At 46.6% G+C, this 23182-nt stretch overlaps 1 protein-coding gene across 3 annotated transcripts; it reads right to left on the reverse strand.

Annotated features, from left to right (window-relative positions):
* Positions 1-298: 298 nt before the first annotated feature.
* Positions 299-22677, reverse strand: Flvcr1 (FLVCR choline and heme transporter 1). Of its 3 annotated transcripts, NM_001427625.1 has the most exons (10): positions 21845-22656; positions 17782-17989; positions 11246-11386; positions 6351-6418; positions 4994-5097; positions 4404-4514; positions 4075-4180; positions 3594-3705; positions 2645-2712; positions 299-2500 (listed from the first exon to the last, which is right to left on the reverse strand). In NM_001427625.1, the coding sequence occupies exons 1-10, from the start codon at positions 22559-22561 to the stop codon at positions 2429-2431; spliced, it is 1707 nt and encodes a 568-aa protein (NP_001414554.1). In that variant the 5' UTR covers positions 22562-22656; the 3' UTR covers positions 299-2428. The 3 variants fall into 3 exon arrangements, 1 of the variants encoding a protein (NP_001414554.1); XR_005492749.2 differs by lacking the exons at positions 299-2500; positions 2645-2712; positions 4075-4180 and adding an exon at positions 3979-4049 and having other exon boundaries at positions 21845-22674; XR_005492750.2 differs by lacking the exons at positions 299-2500; positions 2645-2712; positions 3594-3705; ... (2 more) ...; positions 4994-5097; positions 6351-6418 and adding an exon at positions 17130-17256 and having other exon boundaries at positions 11249-11386; positions 21845-22677.
* Between the last annotated feature and the right edge of the window lie 505 nt (positions 22678-23182).

Below are 23182 nucleotides of genomic sequence, written 5' to 3' on the forward strand. Positions count from 1 at the left end.
ATGTGCACATGAGCACAGTTGCCCTTGGAGGCCACAAGAGTGTGGTGGGTCCTGGAACAGTTGTGACCGTGCCAGATGTGAATATTAGGAACAAAATTCAGGTCCTCTACAAGAGCAGGGTACACTCCTAACTGCCGAGCCTTTTACAGTATTTTTTAAGTGAATAAGACATTTTATTTTCTATCGAGTACTGATTAACAGTGGACTTGTTTCCTTCTATGGCTGACTCTAAGATCAGATGAGCGTTTTCTAACTTCCCACTCACACCAGACACCACGACTTGTCTTTAAGAGGCATATAAAGTTAGCATTAAAAAAATAAATTTATTTTAAGTATGAAATAATGAAGAACAGGCACATAGAGAAATTATAAAAAATAGCAAAAATAAGAACAGGGATGATGACATGAGACACAGGTGCCGTTCCAGTTACTGCATAAACATTTTCAATGCTATTCCTCCGATATCCTCAAAACAAAAGCATTTACAGATGCAGCAGCTTCTGACTAAAGCAGACACAGGCGGTGACAACTGCTACTTCTAAACCTACACACAGAATTGTATCAAAGTCTTCCCTAATACATTACCACTTAAAACACTGAGAATATCATCAATTCTTTTTGCATTTTTACATCACACTTTGTCCCTGTTCCAAACAATGAAAGACAAAACAAGAATATACTTCAGACATTAAGTATTCCAACTCGCATCTGTAACTTGTTCAAAGCGTCAGGAGCTAACATGTCCATGATCACCATAAACAACACTGTCAATTTAAAAATAGAAACAGCTGGGGGAGACAGTGCATTTTTGGTCCTTTGTAACCTCTGACATCAACACCGAAGAAACTGTTGACGATGCAGGTCCTGCCTGAACCATTACAGACTGACTGAATTCCTGTGGTACAGTGATTTGGTTTGCTTCGTGATGATTGACAGTATTTTAAAAAGATCTTTGAGATCAGTGTGAACGAATTATTTCATGGATCAGGAAAATGCTGTCTCTCAGAGAGGGTAAATGGTGTGTCCGGAGTTACCAAGGCAGGAGCATGCCAGGACACAAAACCAGAATTCCTGATCCTGAGTGATCCACTGTCAAATTCCACATAATTTATAGTAATTGATAAAAAAGAATAATATAATACCAAGACAAATCAATGCATGCTTTGCCTAAATCAAAGCTGCATTTGCTCCACCACATTCATTACATGATTATCTCTTCTATGTGCACTTTTATATTATGTACATTTTTTGTAAAATTTACAAAATCACACTACGTAAATAGTATGGTTGATCAAATGTCATGAACATAAGCTTAAGAGTCAAAACATCAAAGACATTTAATTCTCACTGTAAACAAGACACAGTGGCAGGCACTGTGAAAATACACTTGGTCCCATTCGCCTTGTCCTGAGTGTGTTAAGAGAGTGTCCATAGAGTACCGAGTGCACACACTCTGTGGTGCAGCAGAACCCGTTCCCGGCATTCATGGAACATGTGCGAAAGCTGGCAGTCCTCAAAAACAGTGGTCAGAGGGATGATCCTGGAACAAGCAGCTAGGATGTCAAGGGCTCTCCACAGAATGGAGATGCGGGGGCTCTCCACAGAATGGAGATGCGGGGGCCCTCCACAGAATGGAGATGCGGGGGCTCTCCACAGAATGGAGATGCGCGGGCTCTTTGAAGTTATCACAGACTTCCTTATCTTGGGCATCTTCAAGGCAAAATATAGGTGTGATATAAGAAACATGAGCTATCCCGTAGCACAGGGGATGAAAGTTTCTTTTAAGAGAGTGAAAATGGACATCGGGTGTAAAGCTGCTATTCCAAGTTGTGCTGCGTTCGCATTATCTGCATGAGGGTAGCAGATCGAGGACCTCAGAGGACCTCTGTGTGTCTCAGCTCCCTGGCTAACTGGAGAATAATGGACTTAGTCTGTGCATAGAACTGTCTTGTTTGTTTGTTTTTGTGGGCCAGAAAGTGTCACAGTACACTGTACAACAAGCTATGAGGCATGGGAACCTCGACTCCACAGCCCTGTCCGAGTGGTATTCTGCGCTCACACTGTGACCCTGACGTGTCAGTACAGTGAGGTGATAACTGACTGGGAATAACATACTGGATGTGTTTTTGTGTGTGAATTGTGCACCCCCATGTCTTACAGGAACTAGACTCCCATAAAAAATACCAAAGCATCCTGAAAAATGTCAAAAATGTTACTTTCAGGTACACAACACACAACTGAAAATAGACCGTATTATGTGAACAGGAGTGTTAGCATGAGGTGAGCAAGAGCACTTTAAGCAAAATTATTGCCCAAATCAACATAATATTCGGAATTCATCCGATAATTTTCAAGTGTCTCACAACTCACACAGCTGCCCACAGACGACGCCACATCCCCATGTTGAGAGGCAATGGCCTTCCCTTCTTCAGAGTGAAGATTCCAACTGTACAGACACCATCGCTTTTGGTTTTTGATCTATCAGACTATCAACTGGTACCTGTAAAAATAATTGACAGCGAGGAGATGTACCGCAACAGAATTATGCTATTTAACAGTCAGTTGTCGAATCAGCTATAAAGAAATGTTTCCCATTTATCCCCTGTATACCCAGAGTACAGCCGTAAAAGTATCTGTTACTTACAGCTTTAACGTCACTGTTTGTGAGCCCGGTGTTTATGTTGTGTCTTCTCAGATCAGACTTGATCAATGCTAAAACGGAAGCACCGAGAGTTACTATAAACTGATACCTTCTTCTTTTATCTTATAACATTTCATACGAGGGACATAATATTCAACAGCACCATGGCACTGAGGAAAGACCTGACTCCGGCAGCTGAGTGGACAAGAGCGCTAGTTAACTCAAATAGAAAATTCAAGAGACATCGGTATGTACAATGGGAATACAGTTCTGGGCCGGGAGGTCTAAGACACTCGTATGTCCAAGTGGAAGGTGATGAAACATACACACACACACACACACACACACACACACACACACACACACTCACACACACACACACACACACACACACACACACACACACGAGGTAAATTATATGATTTTTAAAAAGGTTTTCAAAAAGATTTATTTATTTTTATTTTCCGTATATGGGTGTGTGACTGCATGAATGCCTGTGCAGTGCCAGAAAAGGCCAGAAGAGGGCATCGGATCCTCTGGACCTAGAGTGCTGTGAGATACTATTTGGGCGCTGGGAATTGAACCTGGGTGCCGGGCTCTGTCTCTCCAGCCCCAGTTTTGCCTTTTACGCAGAGTAAATGGTACTAAGTTTGGAGCCATCACAACAAAAGGAAAGACTCACATCTGGAGGAAACTCAGTCCTGATTCTATCTCCCTTTTGTTTGTTTTTGGTTTTGATTTTCAAGACAGGGTAACCCCTGGCTGTCCTGGAGCTCACAGAGCAGTCTGGCCTCAAAACTCACAGAGATCCGCCTGCCTCTGCCTCCTGAGTGCTGCGTGCACCATCACGCCCAGCCTTCTTGTCTCGTGTTTAACCTGAGCTCTCAAACCCCCGAAGCCCCAACGCACAAAACTGAACACAGACAACGCGGTGCACACGCTCAGCACTTACCTGTTAAAATGATGCCGACGAACATCCAGGCACAGAGGAAAATGTTTCCTGCCTCTGGATTATAGTCCGTTGTGAGCTTTCCTTGAGCCAATGTGAACAAGATTCCAAATATCTAAAATAAAATATATGAAATCATTTTCATTGAGTTTGCTGTTTTAAAGCAAGTAAATTTTCCCCAAACGGACTTCCTTTATGATCTGGCTTTCTGATTTCTAGCTTCTAGAAACAACCACTGAACAGTAGGAATATTAACACAAAGTCAGGTCAGGTTCACTGTTCACTGACCATATGTACACTAATCACCTTGGGTTTTGTGGGTTTGTTTGTTCTGTTTTTCGAGACAGAGTCTCATGTAGCCCAGGCTGGCCCCAAACATACTATATACCTGAGACTGGCCTTGAACTCCCGGTCCTCTGGCCTCTACCTCTCAAGTGCTGGCGACTGCTACCTGGTTAACTGTTTAGAGGAAGCAAAGGATTACCTGTGCAGCAGTATTGAGGAGCCCCGAGGACGTGCCCTCAGACTCAGGGTAAGTGATCTCCACAGCAAACTCAAAGCCCAGGGGGAGGTAGCCAGTCATGAAGAAGCTACGAGAGCACAAGCAGGCAGGTTATGAGAGGGGCAGCCACTTGGACAGACAAGCTCACCTATTTTCACCAGCCACATACCGAAACGAGCTTAACCTTTTTGTTATAGTTCTGAGGAACAGCATATTTATATGTATATGATGAGTCTACAATATCCCAAGGCCTGTGGAAGGCCTTTTCCCTCCTTCAGAACCACGGAAGCAGGGTGTCACCTGACACTTACCCAAGGATCCCACCAGTAAAAAACACCACGATGATGTACCCGAGTTTCAGTGTGAAAGTAAATATGACCATTCCAACGAAAGACAAAATGTACACTATCAGAGTTGTCTGCCTGAAACGAAGACAGAGCCATTAGTGGTTCCCTCTGCAGAGAATAATACAGCTGGACACTACTCTCTCCTCAGAAAGACAAACCAGCTTTTTAATCTGTAAATCATGTAGCTAGCTCACCAATAATTTTTCCATAGAAAAAACTTTTTTGCAATGTAAAAAAAGACAAGATAAAGTCGGTCAGGAGCCTGGTGCTTCTCAGGGAGGGCTCTTTTTAGATAGAAACAACCCACAAAGGATAGGAGTAGAAGGTTTGCAAGGCATTCACTTTCCAGGGCGAAATGACTATGACCAGTAAAAGAAAACGCAGGTAGATCACTGCAAGGTTTGCTCCAAGTCTTACTCAGACATTGTGGTGCCTGCTTAAGCCTGGCAGCTGGGCAGCGGGGGCAGGATGAGGCCTGAGCTCCAGGCCAGCCTGAGCTTAGGAAACCCTGTCTCGCTCACTCGCATGCTGTGCACATGCCTGCTGTAACTTACTTGTAGGTTTTGGTGTAATCCAGCCATAAGCCACAAAGAATAGAGCCCACCATCCCAGCAACCACCAGTGTTAGCCCGATCCTTCCAGCATTCACTTCTTCTCCCTAAGACAATTTGCAGGAGATGGTCAGGTTATTTCTGGTTTAAACTGATAGCTCATCTTTCCATACATTTACACAGCCAACTAAGAAAATCATAAACATGGTATCAAGCACAGTAGGAAGACTCATTACATACACAGGCTAGAACTGGGTGTGGGGAGGGTGGTTTATTGAAGGCATTCTATTTTAAAACAACAGCAACAATTAAAAAAAAAAACAGATACAAAACAATGAAAGAAGGGGCTGGAGAGATGGTTCAGTGGTTAAGAGCACCGAATGCTGTTCCAGAGGTCCTGAGTTCAAATCCCAGTCAACCACATGGTGGCTCACCACCATCTGTAACGAGATCCGATGCCCTCTTCTGGTGTCTGAAGAGAGTGACAGTGTACTCACATACATTAAATAAAGATAGATAGATAGATAGATAGATAGATAGATAGATAGATAGATAGATAGATAGATAGGTAGATAGATAGATAGATAGATAGATAGATAGATAGATAGATAGATAGATAGATAGATAGATAGATAGATAGATAGATAGATGTGAGAAAAGGACACACGTCCTGGGCCCTTTGTGGCTATGTTTACCTGTCAGGAAGACTCTGAAACCATCTATTTACCCATGTGCAGAGCCGAGGGCCATGCTGTTGCACGGTAGGAGGGCTGGCTCCTATTAAACCAAGAGGCCGCAGACCTTGACCCTAAGGCTTATACTCCTTATAAGGTTTTGTGCTTTTCCATAGACCCGACTTAAAGTCTTGCCACAATGCTTCTACTATTTACTTTCAATGTGCATTTTACAGATTGGGTTAGGTGTGCTTAGTAAAAAGCATGGGAGACAGTGACTGTGCACTAAGCCCAGGAGCCACAGAAACTGGAATGGAGTCACGTGAGCCACCCTGGGCTCTCTGCTGTAACCGTGAGACCCGCCTGCCTTCTGTCCCCAAATCTGCTTCCTTCAACTTTTTCCACTTTGATTTTTAGATGGAATACTGGCATTTCTAGAAGCAGACATCAATGTTTACAACAACGAGGCCACGGTCCTTCGCTTTAGGACCATGCTAATGTGAATCATATTGTTAAAGAAAAAGTCTTAGCCAAGCATACAAAATAAAAGCAGAAACTTGTCTGGGGAGACAGAGGCAGGGCAGTCACTTCAAGTTCCAGGCCAGCCTGGTCTACACAGTGAGTTTCAGACTAACCAATGCTTCACTGCAAGACTGTCTCAGAAAACAGCAACAACAAAAGCTTACCTCATAATGTGTCAATATTATCTGATTTAATAATGTTGAAACTGAATAAAATGCTCCAGTCATTATACCTACAAAGAAAAAGAAAAAAGAGGTTAAGCTCACCATTCTATGAAACAACACGGAATCCTTGACAACATGTATAATATGCAATGTCGTCAGCCTGTGAAGACAAATACCACACTGCTCCTTGTCAGAAAGCAGACAGATGGATTTATCACTAGGTTTACAAGAGATCTGTGCTAGAATCGTGATCTCCTGTACAGGTCAATCAAAGGTGACGGAACCATCGAGAGGTGGTAACTAGAGCAAGGAGATGATGCACAGCGCTCCTCAGAGAGGTTCATTTATGTCTTACGGAGTGAGTCAGTCATTAGTTGAGGAGGCTTTTATGAAATAAGGCCACCAAACACATGGGCATAAAGTCAAATTCCACCCCTGCAATGATGTTCCCAAGGACTCCTCATCAGAGGCTGAGCAGATGGAGCTCACTGGTCTTGAACTTTCATCCCCCAAAGACATGAGATGAATACACCTCTTTTCTTTATAAAATATCCAACCCTGGGTACTTTGTTGTAGCAACAGAAAATGGAAAATAGGATTGTGTGACAACACACCATTCTGATTCAGGCATGTATGTGGACCATACATCTCCACACACCTCATCTCCACAGGTAACTGTACTGTGGACCATACTCCTCCACACACCCCACCTCCACACACTGCACCTCCACAACCCCACCTCCACAACCCCACCTCCACACACCCCACCTCCACACACCGCACCTCCACACACCTCACCTCCACACACCCCACCTCCACACACCTCACCTCCACACACCTCACCTCCACACACCCCACCTCCACACACCTCACCTCCACACACCCCACCTCCACACACCTCACCTCCACACACCTCACCTCCACACACCTCACCTCCACAACCCCACCTCCACACACCCCACCTCCACACACCTCACCTCCACACACCTCACCTCCACAACCCCACCTCCACACACCCCACCTCCACACACCTCACCTCCACACACCTCACCTCCACACACCTCATCTCCACACACCCCACCTCCACACACCTCACCTCCACACACCTCACCTCCACACACCCCACCTCCACACACCTCACCTCCACACACCCCACCTCCACACACCTCATCTCCACACACCCCGCCTCCACACACCTCGCCTCCACACACCTCACCTCCACACACCTCACCTCCACACACCTCACCTCCACACACCCCACCTCCACACACCTCATCTCCACACCCCACCTCCACACACCTCGCCTCCACACACCTCACCTCCACACACCTCACCTCCACACACCTCACCTCCACACACCTCACCTCCACACACCTCACCTCTACACACTGCACCTCCACCCCCCCACCTCCACACACCTCACCTCCACACACTGCACCTCCACACACCCCACCTCCACACACCCCACCTCCACACACCGTACCTCCACACACCTCACCTCCACACACCTCACCTCCACACACCCCACCTCCACACACCTCACCTCTACACACTGCACCTCCACCCCCCCCACCTCCACACACCTCACCTCCACACACCTCACCTCCACACACCCCACCTCCACACACCCCACCTCCACACACCTCATCTCCACACACCTCACCTCCACACACCTCACCTCCACACACCTCACCTCCACACACCCCACCTCCACACACCTCACCTCCACACACCCCACCTCCACACACCTCATCTCCACACACCCCGCCTCCACACACCTCGCCTCCACACACCTCACCTCCACACACCTCACCTCCACACACCCCACCTCCACACACCTCATCTCCACACCCCACCTCCACACACCTCGCCTCCACACACCTCACCTCCACACACCTCACCTCCACACACCTCACCTCCACACACCTCACCTCCACACACCTCACCTCTACACACTGCACCTCCACCCCCCCCACCTCCACACACCTCACCTCCACACACTGCACCTCCACACACCCCACCTCCACACACCCCACCTCCACACACCTCACCTCCACACACCTCACCTCCACACACCTCACCTCCACACACCCCACCTCCACACACCCCACCTCCACACACCTCATCTCCACACACCTCACCTCCACACACCTCACCTCCACACACCTCATCTCCACACACCCCACCTCCACACACCTCACCTCCACACACCTCACCTCCACACACCTCACCTCCACACACCTCACCTCCACACACCTCACCTCCACACACCTCACCTCCACACACCTCACCTCCACACACCTCACCTCCACACACCTCACCTCCACACACCCCACCTCCACACACCCCACCTCCACACACCTCACCTCCACACACCTCACCTCCACACACCTCACCTCCACACACCTCACCTCCACACACCTCACCTCCACACACCTCACCTCCACACACCTCACCTCCACACACCTCACCTCCACACACCTCATCTCCACACACCCCACCTCCACACACCCCACCTCCACACACCTCACCTCCACACACCTCACCTCCACACACCCCACCTCCACACACCTCACCTCCACACACCCCACCTCCACACACCTCACCTCCACACACCTCACCTCCACACACCTCACCTCCACAACCCCACCTCCACACACCCCACCTCCACACACCTCACCTCCACACACCTCACCTCCACAACCCCACCTCCACACACCCCACCTCCACACACCTCACCTCCACACACCGCACCTCCACACACCTCATCTCCACACACCCCACCTCCACACACCTCACCTCCACACACCTCACCTCCACACACCCCACCTCCACACACCTCACCTCCACACACCCCACCTCCACACACCTCATCTCCACACACCCCGCCTCCACACACCTCGCCTCCACACACCTCGCCTCCACACACCTCACCTCCACACACCTCACCTCCACACACCCCACCTCCACACACCTCATCTCCACACCCCACCTCCACACACCTCGCCTCCACACACCTCACCTCCACACACCTCACCTCCACACACCTCACCTCCACACACCTCACCTCCACACACCTCACCTCCACACACCTCACCTCTACACACTGCACCTCCACCCCCCCCACCTCCACACACCTCACCTCCACACACTGCACCTCCACACACCCCACCTCCACACACCCCACCTCCACACACCGTACCTCCACACACCTCACCTCCACACACCTCACCTCCACACACCCCACCTCCACACACCTCACCTCTACACACTGCACCTCCACCCCCCCACCTCCACACACCTCACCTCCACACACCTCACCTCCACACACCTCATCTCCACACACCCCACCTCCACACACCCCACCTCCACACACCTCATCTCCACACACCTCACCTCCACACACCTCACCTCCACACACCTCACCTCCACATACCTCACCTCCACACACCTCATCTCCACACACCCCACCTCCACACACCTCATCTCCACACACCTCACCTCCACACACCTCACCTCCACACACCTCACCTCCACACACCTCACCTCCACACACCTCACCTCCACACACCTCACCTCCACACACCTCACCTCCACACACCCCACCTCCACACACCCCACCTCCACACACCTCATCTCCACACACCTCACCTCCACACACCTCACCTCCACACACCTCACCTCCACACACCTCACCTCCACACACCTCATCTCCACACACCCCACCTCCACACACCCCACCTCCACACATCTCATCTCCACACACCTCACCTCCACACACCTCACCTCCACACACCTCACCTCCACACACCTCACCTCCACACACCTCATCTCAACACACCTCATCTCCACAGGTGGCTGTGCACATGGCCACCGTCCAGGCCACATTTACTCCACATTTATCATCAGCTGCAGCCGGTCGTGGTTAAAAATAAAACAGGGCTCAATGACTGAGCCTCTGTCCAGTGTGCACAAAGCTCTTGGCTTGATTCCTAGCACCACACCCTGACTAAACTACAACAAATCTTCAGGGAGGAAAAGCCCCTCACCATTAAAGTCGCAACAGAATGCTTCCTTCAGAAAACTAACCCTTGTGTCAGGACTTACAAGATAATTCATACGAGAATAAAAGAACACAGGAAAAAAAGTAAAACAGGTGACTATTGGGAATCACACATGTCATCTCAAACCCTGGTGTGTGTGCCTTCCCTCCCAGGTGCAAGGTGCTAGACTGGTAACCTACCCGAGGTCTACACTGACTATTTCATCCCCTTTTATACTAAATGTATAAAGATGACAGGGACTCGTGCACTCCTCACCACCGGTTTCTGTCACACATTAACATTGTACCATCTCCGGTTCAGACTCCTCTCCTTACTTCTTTCTTTTCCAAAGGTTCCCCTATCTTCATCAGGTATTTTTATTTCATGTGTGTACTCGTGAACAGTTAGACTTATTCTGCCTGTAAACTTCATAAGTAGTACTCATCTGCACATGGTTCTGTGGCTCCCAGGGAGTTCTTACTGGAGTTCACTGGTGTTCTCTACTGTGTAATAGTCCATGGTGTGAACATATTTCAGATCAGGTACCTGCTGTCTTGTCAAGAGACATTTAACACCCCCTGCCAAGCTTTTACTCTTTAAGATAAGACTACAGTTGACTCTAAGATTTTATTCTTAAACCCAAGAGTGGCTTTCTCTCCATATGTCTGCAAGTACAACTTCTACATTCTGGATGTTACACTCCACCAGGACTCAAAAAAGCACATAGCACATAAAAACAATCCCAAGACTTATGTTCAAACTATTCTATGGAGTTCACAAACCAATCTCATTAATGTTTCAGTAGAGTCTACAGCGCTCAAAGGTCGCCAGTGGAAACACAAGACCACTTACCATAACTGATCAGCAGGAGAACAAAGGGGACGTTCCTGAACAGGTTGCAGATAGAAGTCTTATAGGAGTACTCCGCAGGGGGGCTGTCTCGAAGAACTGCCTGAGCCTGACTGGGTGGCAGCAGAGGCCTCTCCTTGAATGCTGGACACATGCACGGGAAAGGATCACAGGTGACCAACCTACGTCCAGTACACCACACACCCCACATCATTAGGCAGGCACAGGCATCTTTCTCAGACACGATTCAGCTTAGGACTAAAGATGTAGTAAAAGTCTTTGATGGTGAAGTTGTTTTTTTTTTTAATGTAAACTGACTTCTAAGTGGAAAATAATTCGGCATTATCCTCTTAGCTCTCCAAACTGAAACTCAGAGATTTGGCCAGTTCATCTGAGCTGACTAACCCCAAGGCAATGAGACCACCTTCGCCCACTGACCGCTCCATGTGTACTTAACCAAGGTCAATGTTTGCTCCGGCAAGGATGTGAATTTTATATTGTCACTTGGGAGATATAAATGCTTCAATTCAGTGACCTTTTCAGGTATCAAGAGGTTTTCCTACAACCATGTCTCCATTACCACAGATCCCAGGTATGCATGCCATGCTTGAAAGTCACTGGGAAAGGAAGAAATGGTCCTTATAACTCCCACAAAAGTGTAATGGGTCATTTCTCTATTCGTTGATAAGAATAGAAAATTAAAAGGTTTTTTTTTGGGGGGGGGGGGAGAAACCAAAACCACTATGTATGAGGTAACTAAAACCAAACTAAGTACACCTTTCTTTCAGAGCTCAGAACTAATTCAAAAAGAGACAGAACTCATAGATATTTGTAGCCTCCTTACATTGGGTAGACACAAGCCTTTAACTGCTGAAATTCTTCCTCTTCTTCTCTCCCTATCTGAGGCTTGCACTGTTAGAAGGCCCCGTGTCTGTCCTGCAAGTCTCTCTGTATCCTAGTCGGGTAGAGACATTTCTTTTTATTAGCATAGGTAATACGACACTTTCACAGTAGTAAATCAAGGTTTTAGATTGTAAATAAGTGGTTCCAAGTCTCCAGCAAGCCCTAAATCTCTTTCCTAGGTTTAATTTACTACAGCACAGTAAGTCAAAATGAACCAAATAAAAATCTGTACAAAATAAAAGTGATCCTCACCAGTCTTTAACTCCACTTAGATTTACTTTCTGAGTACAGGTGTCACCCTTTAGAGTCAGAGAGGTGGACTATCTCCTGGAAAGATGAAACCTGAGCCTACCCAGCTACCCATTGTTGGAAAGTCAGATTCTGTGCTACACGGAGAAAAGGAGGAAAGAAAGGCCATCTGTCTATGAGTGTTCATTGTGGAGCCGCTACCCAGAAGCAGGAAATAGGCCATTTGAAATGCAAACTTTTCTCCCCACTAAAACTCTGTGCCAATAAAACAATTGATTACTAAATTTAAATAGCAATTACTCTCCAGCTGACATTAGGTGCAAAAGCTTCAAGAGCATTGCATTCACTGGGCTCCTTGAATGATAAAGAACCAGCCCTCTGGGGCTGTTCAAAGCCCTACGCAGTGTGAAGATCACTGTACGTGACCACACACACATCGTATGCTGTCTTACTGGAAGGAACACGTGTGAATTCCGTCACTATCCTGTCTTACCGTGTATGTCTGTTTTTGGTTCTCATTCATTAAAGTGACAAGTTGCTATAAAGGTTACACAAAGTATGTAAAATTTTATAATTATCAACTGCTACACCAAAGACAACCGTGTCCTCTGAAGAATGTTTAACGGGGGATGTGGTGGTCACATCTTTAGTACTTGAGAGGCAGAGGCTGGTCTACACTGTGAGTTCTAGGACAGCCAGGGCCACACAATGAGCTCTAGGACAGCCAGGGCCACACAGTGAGCTCTAGGACAGCCAGGGCCACACAGTGAGCTCTAGGACAGCCAGGGCTACACAGTGAGTTCTAGGACAGTCAGGGCTACAGCCAGGGCCACACAGTGAACTCTAGGACAGCCAGGGCCACATAGTGAGCTCTAGGACAGCCAGGGCTACACAGTGAGTTCTAGGACAGCCAGGGCTACAGCCAGGGCTACACAGTGAGCTCTAGGACAGCCAGGGCTACACAGTGAGTTCTAGGACAGCCAGGGCTACACAGTGAGTTCTAGGATAGCCAGGGCTACAGCCAGGGCTACACAGTGAGCTCTAGGACAGCCAGGGCTACACAGTGAGTTCTAGGACAGCCAGGGCTACAGCCAGGGCTACACAGTGAGTTTTAGGACAGCCAGGGCCACACAATGAGCTCTAGGACAGCCAGGGCCACACAGTGAGCTCTAGGACAGCCAGGGCCACAGTGAGCTCTAGGATAGCCAGGGCCACATAGTGAGCTCTAGGACAGCCAGGGCTACACAGTGAGTTCTAGGACAGCCAGGGCTACACAGTGAGTTCTAGGACAGTCAGGGCTACAGCCAGGGCTACACAGTGAGCTCTAGGACAGCCAGGGCTACACAGTGAGCTCTAGGACAGCCAGGGCCACACAGTGAGTTCTAGGACAGCCAGGGCTACACAGTGAGCTCTAGGACAGTCAGGGCCACACAGTGAGCTCTAGGACAGCCAGGGCCACACAGTGAGCTCTAGGACAGCCAGAGCTACACAGTGAGTTCTAGGACAGCCAGGGCTACACAGTGAGCTCTAGGACAGCCAGAGCTACACAGTGAGTTCTAGGACAGCCAGGGCTACACAGTGAGTTCTAGGACAGCCAGCCCTACATAGAGATCAAAAACACATAATAAATACAATTTTCAGTTTTAAAAAATCGGACTTTGCCCAAGAGCTTGAGTTACTTATAGGCTAAGTAAAATATCATTTTACAGCTGTGTAGACATCTCGAGTAGAAGAATCAAAGGTACGATTACAAATCTAGTCTACACATTCTTATGATTAAGTAGACTAGTATTAAACTAAATGTTTTTACTGCTATAGCTCTTGGTGTTGGGACTCAGGTTCTTAACTGATACCCCTGAGTTAAACCACATAGTTGAGAGCTGATGCACGCGAACAGATTTTAAATTTAAGAACATTATCATTTTTCTAAGAGGATATTTGAATTGAAACAAAAACTAAGGGCAAGTAAAAGTTAAAATGATGGTTTTTGTAGACACTCTCTTACGTATTGTGTGGAAGCATCACCAGTTAACAAGAAGCCGACGGCCTTATTAGTAAACAGGCAGGAAACAAGAGGTGGGACTCCTGGTAGAAAGACAGGAACTCTGGGATAGAGTCAGGCATGGAAAGGTTTTGCCCCAGAAGGACCTATGAACTGAGGAGAGGTGACCAACCACGTGGCACACACAGAATAGAATACATGGGTTACATAAATTATGTGCCAGTCAGGGAAGAAGCCCAAGCTCCGGACCTAGGCATTTATTCACACATAAATAGCCTCCGGGTCGTCATTCGAGAATGGGGCAGGCAAAAAGCCGCTGCGGCTAGTTTACATACACGGCAGCTCACAGATGCCGACTTAAATCTGACCCTGCTTGTTTACTCACAGTGATATGAGGCAACGTACACTTCCCTCACGGGTGTGCACTTCAGCAAGCAGGGAATAAGTGTGACACTTTCCTCAAAGGATCCTGAGGGTTAATAAGAACCATCATAGGCAGTGCGCACTCAGCCACGCTTCGGCACATATCTACTTAACCACCCTTTGGCACATATCTCCCGGCCAATGTGAGATGTGAGAATCCTTGAAGAGTGAGAAGTGAGGGTGGACTCAGTGACGGCCAGGGTTAGTTCCTAGGAACCCTGGGCAGGTTCTATGCACACCCCATGAGGACAAGGAAGAGGGTTACACAAAGTGGACCTTTAAGAAAGTATTGCAGGGAGGCTGATGTATACCTGTTCAGTGCATACCACTCTGCTCAAAATTTATGTCCATAAATTATATGGATTTGGTCGAATTTTTACTTATCAGTAGAATTTAGACAGATGTAAGCTCACTTCTTCTACTAAGGAGATTTAAGTAAGAATTTTCAAATTCAGTTTCCTTCCGCAGAAAATATTTGAGTACGATGACACAAGTCGGCTGTTTACCGTCACAATTCTTACACAACAGTTGAATATTATCTGGCATTTTTTGTTTGTCTTTTATTTCTGAGACAGGGCCTCATGTAGTCCAGGTTGGTCCTGAACTAGCTATGTAGCCAAGGATGACCCTGAACTCCTGATCCTCCTGCCTCCACCTCCCAAGTGCTGGGATTATAGTATGTGGCATCATAACTAATTCTTTTCTTGCTTTTACACTATGTCTCCAGTCACAAGGTTAAAACTGTAGAGCACTAAGACATACTTGAGAGTCAGCCGTTCTTATTCCACTGTCTCCATAGTTCAAGCCCATTCTCAATATATCAGCCGCAGGTACGTCAATAACTGATTACGTATATAAATGCTTGCTCTTCATCAATAACTGATTACGTATGTAAATGGCTTGCTCTTCGATTTCTCAAACTACGAAAGATAGTAAACCAAATCACACCTGTTCTGTTGTTCTTCTTCCTGACTTTGAAAACTAAAAACCTATTTGTAACAATGTACACATAAGCATACATAGTGTACGATAAATTTCAACTACAGATGTCGTTTTTAAATTTCATTTTACTTTATGTACATGAGTGAATTCCCTGCATGTGTGTATGTGCACTACATTAGTGTCTGGTCCCCACAGGGTTCAGAAGAGGGCATCGGATTATCTGGAACTGAAGTTACAGATGGTTGTGAGTGAGCTACATGTGCATGCTGGGAACTGAACCAAGTCCTCCACGAGAGCAACAAGTGCTCTTAACCATTGAACCATCTCTCCATTACTTATTAATTAATTAAACATATTTTTTACTTTCAATCATTTGTATATGTGTGTGTACTGGGGTCTATGCATATGAGAGCAGCGCCTATGGAGGTCGGAAAAGGAAGTCAGATCCCGTGACTGGAATTACAGGAGGCTGTGAGCCACTCAATGACATGGGGGCTGGGAACACAACTTGGGTTCTCTGCAAGAGCAGCAGGTGCTCTTAGCTGCTGAGCCATCGCTCCAACCCTGTTTATAAAGATGCCTTATATAATTATTCATCGCCTGTGAAGAGACATTCAACTTAAAGATTCAGTAAGACGGAAGAAAGCCCGAGGTTTATGTGATTATATATAAACGGCTGAAAGAAAGACACTTTATACGTAAACATACTCTAAGTACGAGACCCATTTCTCTAAAATGTACATAAGCAATATTTCCCTTTATCAAGCAAAGCAAATGTACCAACTAGAAAAGTGAACTGAAGAGGTCCCCTCACCTGCACAGATTTAGTTTAAGACTTTTGTTAAAATGCTAGAACAGTAAGAGAAAGCCATGTCCTTTCTCAGCACTGTGCACACTTCAAACATACCACTCACTGATGGACTGCAAACCTGAAACCTGAGAAGCCGCCTGCACACGGTCATTTACTTCAGATGCTAGGAAAATGGCAGACGTGGGCTGAGCTTCCAGTGCCCGACCCTGCAGCTCACCTACCCTGCAATCATGTTTCTCTGAAAACTCAACCTCATGTCTGAGATCATAGAACACGAGGTTTTACTGATATTACAGCCAAGGTAAAACTGTAGTATGTAAATCTAAAACCTCCAACTATAACATAGCTTAATTATAAATGTTTATTTAAAAAAAATGCTCTGTGAACGCCATAGTTCTTTTCCTAACCAAATCCATTTAAGAGATGCCGAGTGCCTTATGGGCATTACTACGATTACAGCAGCAGATGTATATGTGTATATATATGATACGCCTTGCCTATCTTCTCCCCTGAAATCAAAATTGCTTCCCCTTAAACTTTAAAAAAAAAAAGCAGACCTTCCCAAAGCTTCTTCCAAGCTGGTGATGGCTGCTTGCAGCTGACTCTGACTGACTCCTTCAAAAGACAGGCCAGACGAGAGGACTCAGGGACGAATGATAGCAGCCGGGCTTTGCTGAAGTGGCCCTAACAAGCAGACAGTTGCCACAGTTTGAAATTCTGAACTTCTCGTTGCTGCCCACGATCATTTTTACAGGTTAACATTTTTAGACCCAGTTAATCTTCAACTGGGAATCCCTGGGGAAATTTCTTATTAAAGGGAAGGCGGTAGCCTATCTGCATCATTTCAAAGCATGACAAGAACTAGCTGCAGGCTTGGTAAGCACAGGATACACACCACACACGTGAGTGTGGGACTGAAGCCAGGCAACATGTCCGAAATGAGCACTCACCTTGTTGAGTTAGTAAGAAGAGAAGTGGGATTGATTAGTCTTTAAATGATTTAGAATGTTAAAAACAAAACAAAGCAAAACAAAACACGTAGTGGGCCCTAACACATCCCACGAGCTGTTCCACTCAGTATCCAGGCAAGACATGGTAAGAACAAAACAAAACCAGCATCAGAGACACCATCAGCAGAACCTTCCAGGGTTAGTTACTCTCATATTTGCCATGCATTTGTCTAAGTCTTAGAAAAAACAATTCACTTACCAATTACTGTTAAAAAAAATAAAAATGTGGAGACAAATGCTGTTCCATAAAACATGATGCTGATGTTGTCAGCTAGGAGGTCTGTGCTATTCTGTGTGTCATCCAGGAGGTCTGTGCTATTCTGTGTGTCAGCCAGGAGGCCTGTGTTGTTATTCTGTGTCTTGGGCACTAGAACGGGTGGCAACAAAAAGCCAACTGCAGTTCCAAGCTGTAAAACAAACAGTCCTGTTAATAGGGAGCAAAGAGTCAATGTGGGCATTGAACAGAGCATAAAGGGAAACAGGAGTATGTGTAAAGGTGCAAGGCAAACCCAAACAAGTCCATTCTAACGTCTTTGTCACAACTGTTATGTTTGTCAGACCTCTCCCCTGTATCTCTCTGATAGGGGAATAAAGCACTCGCACAACACAAGGGAAATATTCCCAAATCATAACTAGTAAGAAACTACCATACAGAATATAAGAACCTTTACAACCACAAAAAGATACCAATATTAAATGGGCCATTGACTTGAAAAGACATTTCTTCAAAGAAGAAACACAAACGCACAAACAGCTGAGGAAAAGAAGTACCTATGGTCAATACCAAGCTGTTGCATACAAATAAAACCACAATGAGACTCTATCTTACATCAACTAGGATGAATGCAATTATAAGAACAAAACAGTTCTGGTACGAACAGAAGACAATGGGAGAGGCTGTAGTGATATAGCCATTATGGACACAGTTGGCAATTTCTTCACAAGTTTACTACAAAACTGAAATATGATGTTTCAATTCCACTTGTAGGTGCATGCCCTAAAACTAAAAACAGATAATCAAATAACTATGCACAAATATTCACAGCAACCCCACTCACAAATCCAAAATGTGGTAATAACCTAAGTGTTTATTAAATATGTTCACACAATGAATTATATTCATATGTGAGAATTGATGCAGTACTATATGATGAACTTGGAAAACATGGTAAAGAACTAAGTCAGACACAAAAAGTCACACATTTTGCAATGTCATCTATAGAAAACATTCCTCACAGACAAATCCATATAGAAAGCAGTTAGGGGCTGGCAAGATGGCTCAATGTGTAAGAGCACCAGAGTTCTAATCCCAGCACCCCATAATAAGCTTGGCATAGTCCTGTGCACCTTTGTACTTAACAACACTGGGGGTGGGAGCAAGATGATCCCTAGGGCCTGCTGGCTGACAGCCTAGCTGAAAAACCTGAATTCCAGGTTTATGAGGGACTCCTTCCCCAAAAGAATAAGGTGAAGAGTGAGAGAGGGCATCCAAATTTCTCCTCTGGTTTTCAAGCATGCACTCACCCAACCACCTCTGTCTGGGAGGGAGGATGGGGAAGGGGGAGGGGAGGAGGGAGGGGGAGGAGGAGGAGGGGGAAGGGTAGGGAAAGAGGGGGAGGAGAGAAGTAGTAGTAGTAGTAGTAGTAGTAGTAGTAGTAGTAGTGGAATGAGTAATAAAGGAATGTGGAAAACTCTGGGGAAATGAAATGAAAAATAAACAGTAATGAGCATAAAACATATATTTGTAAATATATAAATAATAAACATGAGACAGTGATAAGTGCTACAGGGACTGAGAAAAATGATGCAGAAAGAAAGGGACAGAGTAACTCTACATGGCATCAAGAAAGTTGCTCAGTGTTACAAATGACTCTGAAGAGAGCTTGGGTAGTCCCCTGTGTAATTATGTATCTGAACAGGAAGAATATTGTAAGCACAGGAAACCAAAGTTTCTGCAGAGGCCCTTGTGCCAGGGCAGGTTTGGCATTGTTTAAGAAACCAAAGAAGACACATTATAGCGATTTGTAACTCGTTAGCACACGAAGTCATATTAAGTACTGGCAAGTTTAAAGTGCCTGTCTTTTCAAAGGTTCTTTCTAGAGTCCTGAAAGTTAGTAGCCACCATTCAGGAGCCAGACACATTATATGTGAACAAGCTCTATTATTACCTTTGGCAAATTACTTCATTCCTTTAAAGTTTTGATTTTCCTATCTGTTGAATGGAGAAACAAATAGTTTCTAACCTTACAATATTAAGTTAAGGATACATGCACACAACTCACTTTAATGCCACTGAGCTTAGGAACTGCTGGATATTATTATGCATGATCGTTCCATAAATGAGGCTGAAAGTCTGTATTTGGTCATAATGAACAATTCTACAGTTACAGGAGCCAAGGAAGGGATGAGAATCCCTTAGGAGAATATAGGAAGACCCAGATATATGCTGAGAAGAGGGAAATCCACCTACCTATAATCCACTTATTATCTTATCCATAAAATTAATACTTCAGAGAAATGGAGTTGATATTTTTGTTATGCTTAATGAAGCATTTATCTTAAAAATAATTCAGAAACGGGGGGTTGGGGATTTAGCTCAGTGGTAGAGCGCTTGCCTAGGAAGCGCAAGGCCCTGGGTTCGGTCCCCAGCTCCGAAAAAATGAACCAAAAAAAAAAAAAATTCAGAAACAAAAATTATCTTTTAAAAAAACATCTGTCAGGGTTGGGGATTTAGCTCAGTGGTAGAGCACTTGCCTAGCAAGCACAAGGCCCTGGGTTTGGTCCTCAGCTCTGAAAAAAAAAAAAAAAAAACAAAAAAAAAAAAACGACAAAAAAACCATCTGTCGTCTAAACGTAAAGAAACAACTAATCAATGTGTGTATCAGTAATAAATTATTTTGGATACACAGCAATTACAGTTTAAGTGATCCTTTCTTTTGCATTTTTAGAAAAAGGAAGTAACTCTAATAAAATAAGCACACACATTTATTAGTCTTTTGGGACATTTTAAACCATGATCTTGACCCAAGTGAGACTTGAAGTAAGAAAGTAACATTTTCTGGTTGCATAGCTGCATGTAACTATATATGTATGTATACATATATATATAAAACAAGGGTTATAGATTTAATAGATTTCCTTCAACTGAATGAACACTAAGCACCTTTTACCTTGGTGACATTTATTTACAGTGATGACAAAAACAGCAGGTACCACAAATGCCCCCTAGCAAAAATTTAAATTACAATAACAAGCCTAAAATTAACAAGTGCAAAGGTAACATTATGGTGTTTGGGAGCCTGAAGGAGATTGTCAAGTTTGAGGCCTGCCAGGGGGACACAGTGAATTCCAGACCAGCCTGCGCTATAGAGTGGAAGAAACCCTGATAAAAATAAATAAACAAATAAATAAATAACGCACACACAAAAACCCTTTTCCTGGGCTGGAGAGGTGGCTCAGCGGTTAAGAGCACTGACTGCTCTTCCTGAGTTCAATTCCCAGCAACCACATGGTGGCTCACAACCATCTGTAATGGGATCCAGTTCTTCTTCTGGTGTGTCTGAAGACAGCTGCAGTGTAGTCATATGAAATAAATAAATATTTAAAAAAAAAACAAAAAACAAAAAAACCCTTTTCCTACTATTACTTCTGGAATCCTAGTGGCATTTGAATGTATGGTGGTAGAAAAAAACAAGATCATTTCTTCAGTGAGTCTCGGTTTATTAACCCACTAACCATTCCATGATCAGTGACGTGCCTTCCACTGTTTCGCTGGTTAATAGCTGGACTCAGTAATACTGTCAGTAATAAGTCTTTATCACCAGAACATTTATTGAACATTCACTTATACGCGTTCCGTACGTGTCAAGCTGGGCTGACTACTAATACTAATACAATGAAATCAGAGCTGTTCCAAGGACATTTAACATAGAAAACAAACTTCCCAGATCTCAAGCCCTTTCTTCTGCAGTGGCGACAAAAACACCTGAGATCTGTGTCACTATCAAAGTTTCCAAGCCTGCCTGTGTGTGCGCCTGTGTGTAGGCCAGAGGGCAACCTGGGCTGTCCTTTCTAGGGAGCTGTCCTCCTCACCTGTCAATGCTGACTGGGAAAAGAACCTAGAGCCACCCACCGTGCCCGGATTTTCTCGTAGTGCTGGAGCTCCGTCTTCACGCTTCTATAATATGCACTTTATCCACACTGACTGGCGCCCCAGCCCCGTCTATGGCTTCCTACCAGTATCTAGTCCTTCCAATCTTTACCTGATTGCCCAGCACAGCTGTGGCACAAGCCGTCGACACCTCCTTGGGTCCAAACCATACCGAGGCGACGGGGGAGGGTAAGCCTAGGATGAAGACCTGGGCCACCGAGCACAGGATCTGCCCCAGCATGGTGACCCAGAAGAGGTGCTGCTTCACGCTGCCGCACTTGACCCAGGCGCCCAGGCAGTTGAGGCCGGAGCCCAGCAGCGCCGTGAGCCTCAGGCCTCGCGTGTCCAGCAGCCAGGTGGCCGGGAAGATGAGGGGCACGTAGGCCACCATGTACACCATGGACAGCCAGTTGATGTGCAGCGGCGACACTTGGTAGAAGTCCTCGAACACGTTGCTGATGCTGCTGTACTGAATCCACTGGAAGGCGTTCACCAGCGAGTAAAGGCTGAAGATGAGCAGAACCACGAAGCGCCGGGGCGACAGCGCGGTGCGCGGGGGGCGCGCGGGGCACGGGACATCCTCCCCGCCGCCCGCGGGCAGCAGCCGGGCCTGGGTCTCCTCCTCCGCCGCTAGCAGGGTTTGCGGCCCTTCCGGGGCTCCCCCGACAAGCCGGCCGAGCCCGGGGCCTCCGTTCAGCGCCTCAGGCCCGTCATGCGGCTCCACGCACGCCTCCCCATCCGGGGCGCCCCTGGGCACCGGAAGGTACCCCTTCTCCAGCGGGTGCCCGGGCGCCACGGCCGGCCCCACCTCGTCATCGGGCCGCGCCATGCCTCCCAGCTCCCCGCCCCGCCGCCCCTCAGCCCGCCTTGCGGGCTTCAAGGTCTTACAGGATGAAGCGCGCCCGCCAGCGCGGCTGGCTGACTAAGTGAAGCTGAGCTCTCGGGGCCGGGTTCTCGCCGGCAGTCCCCGCCTCTAGGGTGTCGCGTCTCGCGTATGACAAGCCCCAACCAATCATTGGGCGTTTTAGCAGGTCGGAAAGCCAATCAGGAAGTTGCCGGGAGAGGGGTGGGGTCAAGCTGTGAGACCCTAAGTACAGCCCCAGGCAGGCGTTTTCTCCTTGGTGGTTGCTAGAGCGGCCTGACCATTCTCTGAACTCGATCTGCAGCGATTAGCCTCGGGTTATCTTGGAAGGAGAGCACCAAAAAGGGTTTCCGTCCGCCCAGAAAAAGAGGCTTCCTCAGAAGCTTGCGCGGTTGGAAGTCCGCCCGCTTCCATCATCCAGTGGACTGAAGGAGGTGATGGATATGTGCAGCCCCTGCCTGCCTCCTGTTCCCTGTCAGTGACCAAAGTCTGTGTGTAGGCTGTCCGTGGACTTGCACATCCCGGGACCGAATGAGGACACAGCTCCGGAAGCCTCGGGGACCTACTGGGCCTCAGACAAAGTCAGAC

Source organism: Rattus norvegicus, chromosome 13 (assembly GCF_036323735.1).
Source record: "Rattus norvegicus strain BN/NHsdMcwi chromosome 13, GRCr8, whole genome shotgun sequence".
Lineage (NCBI taxonomy): Eukaryota > Metazoa > Chordata > Mammalia > Rodentia > Muridae > Rattus > Rattus norvegicus.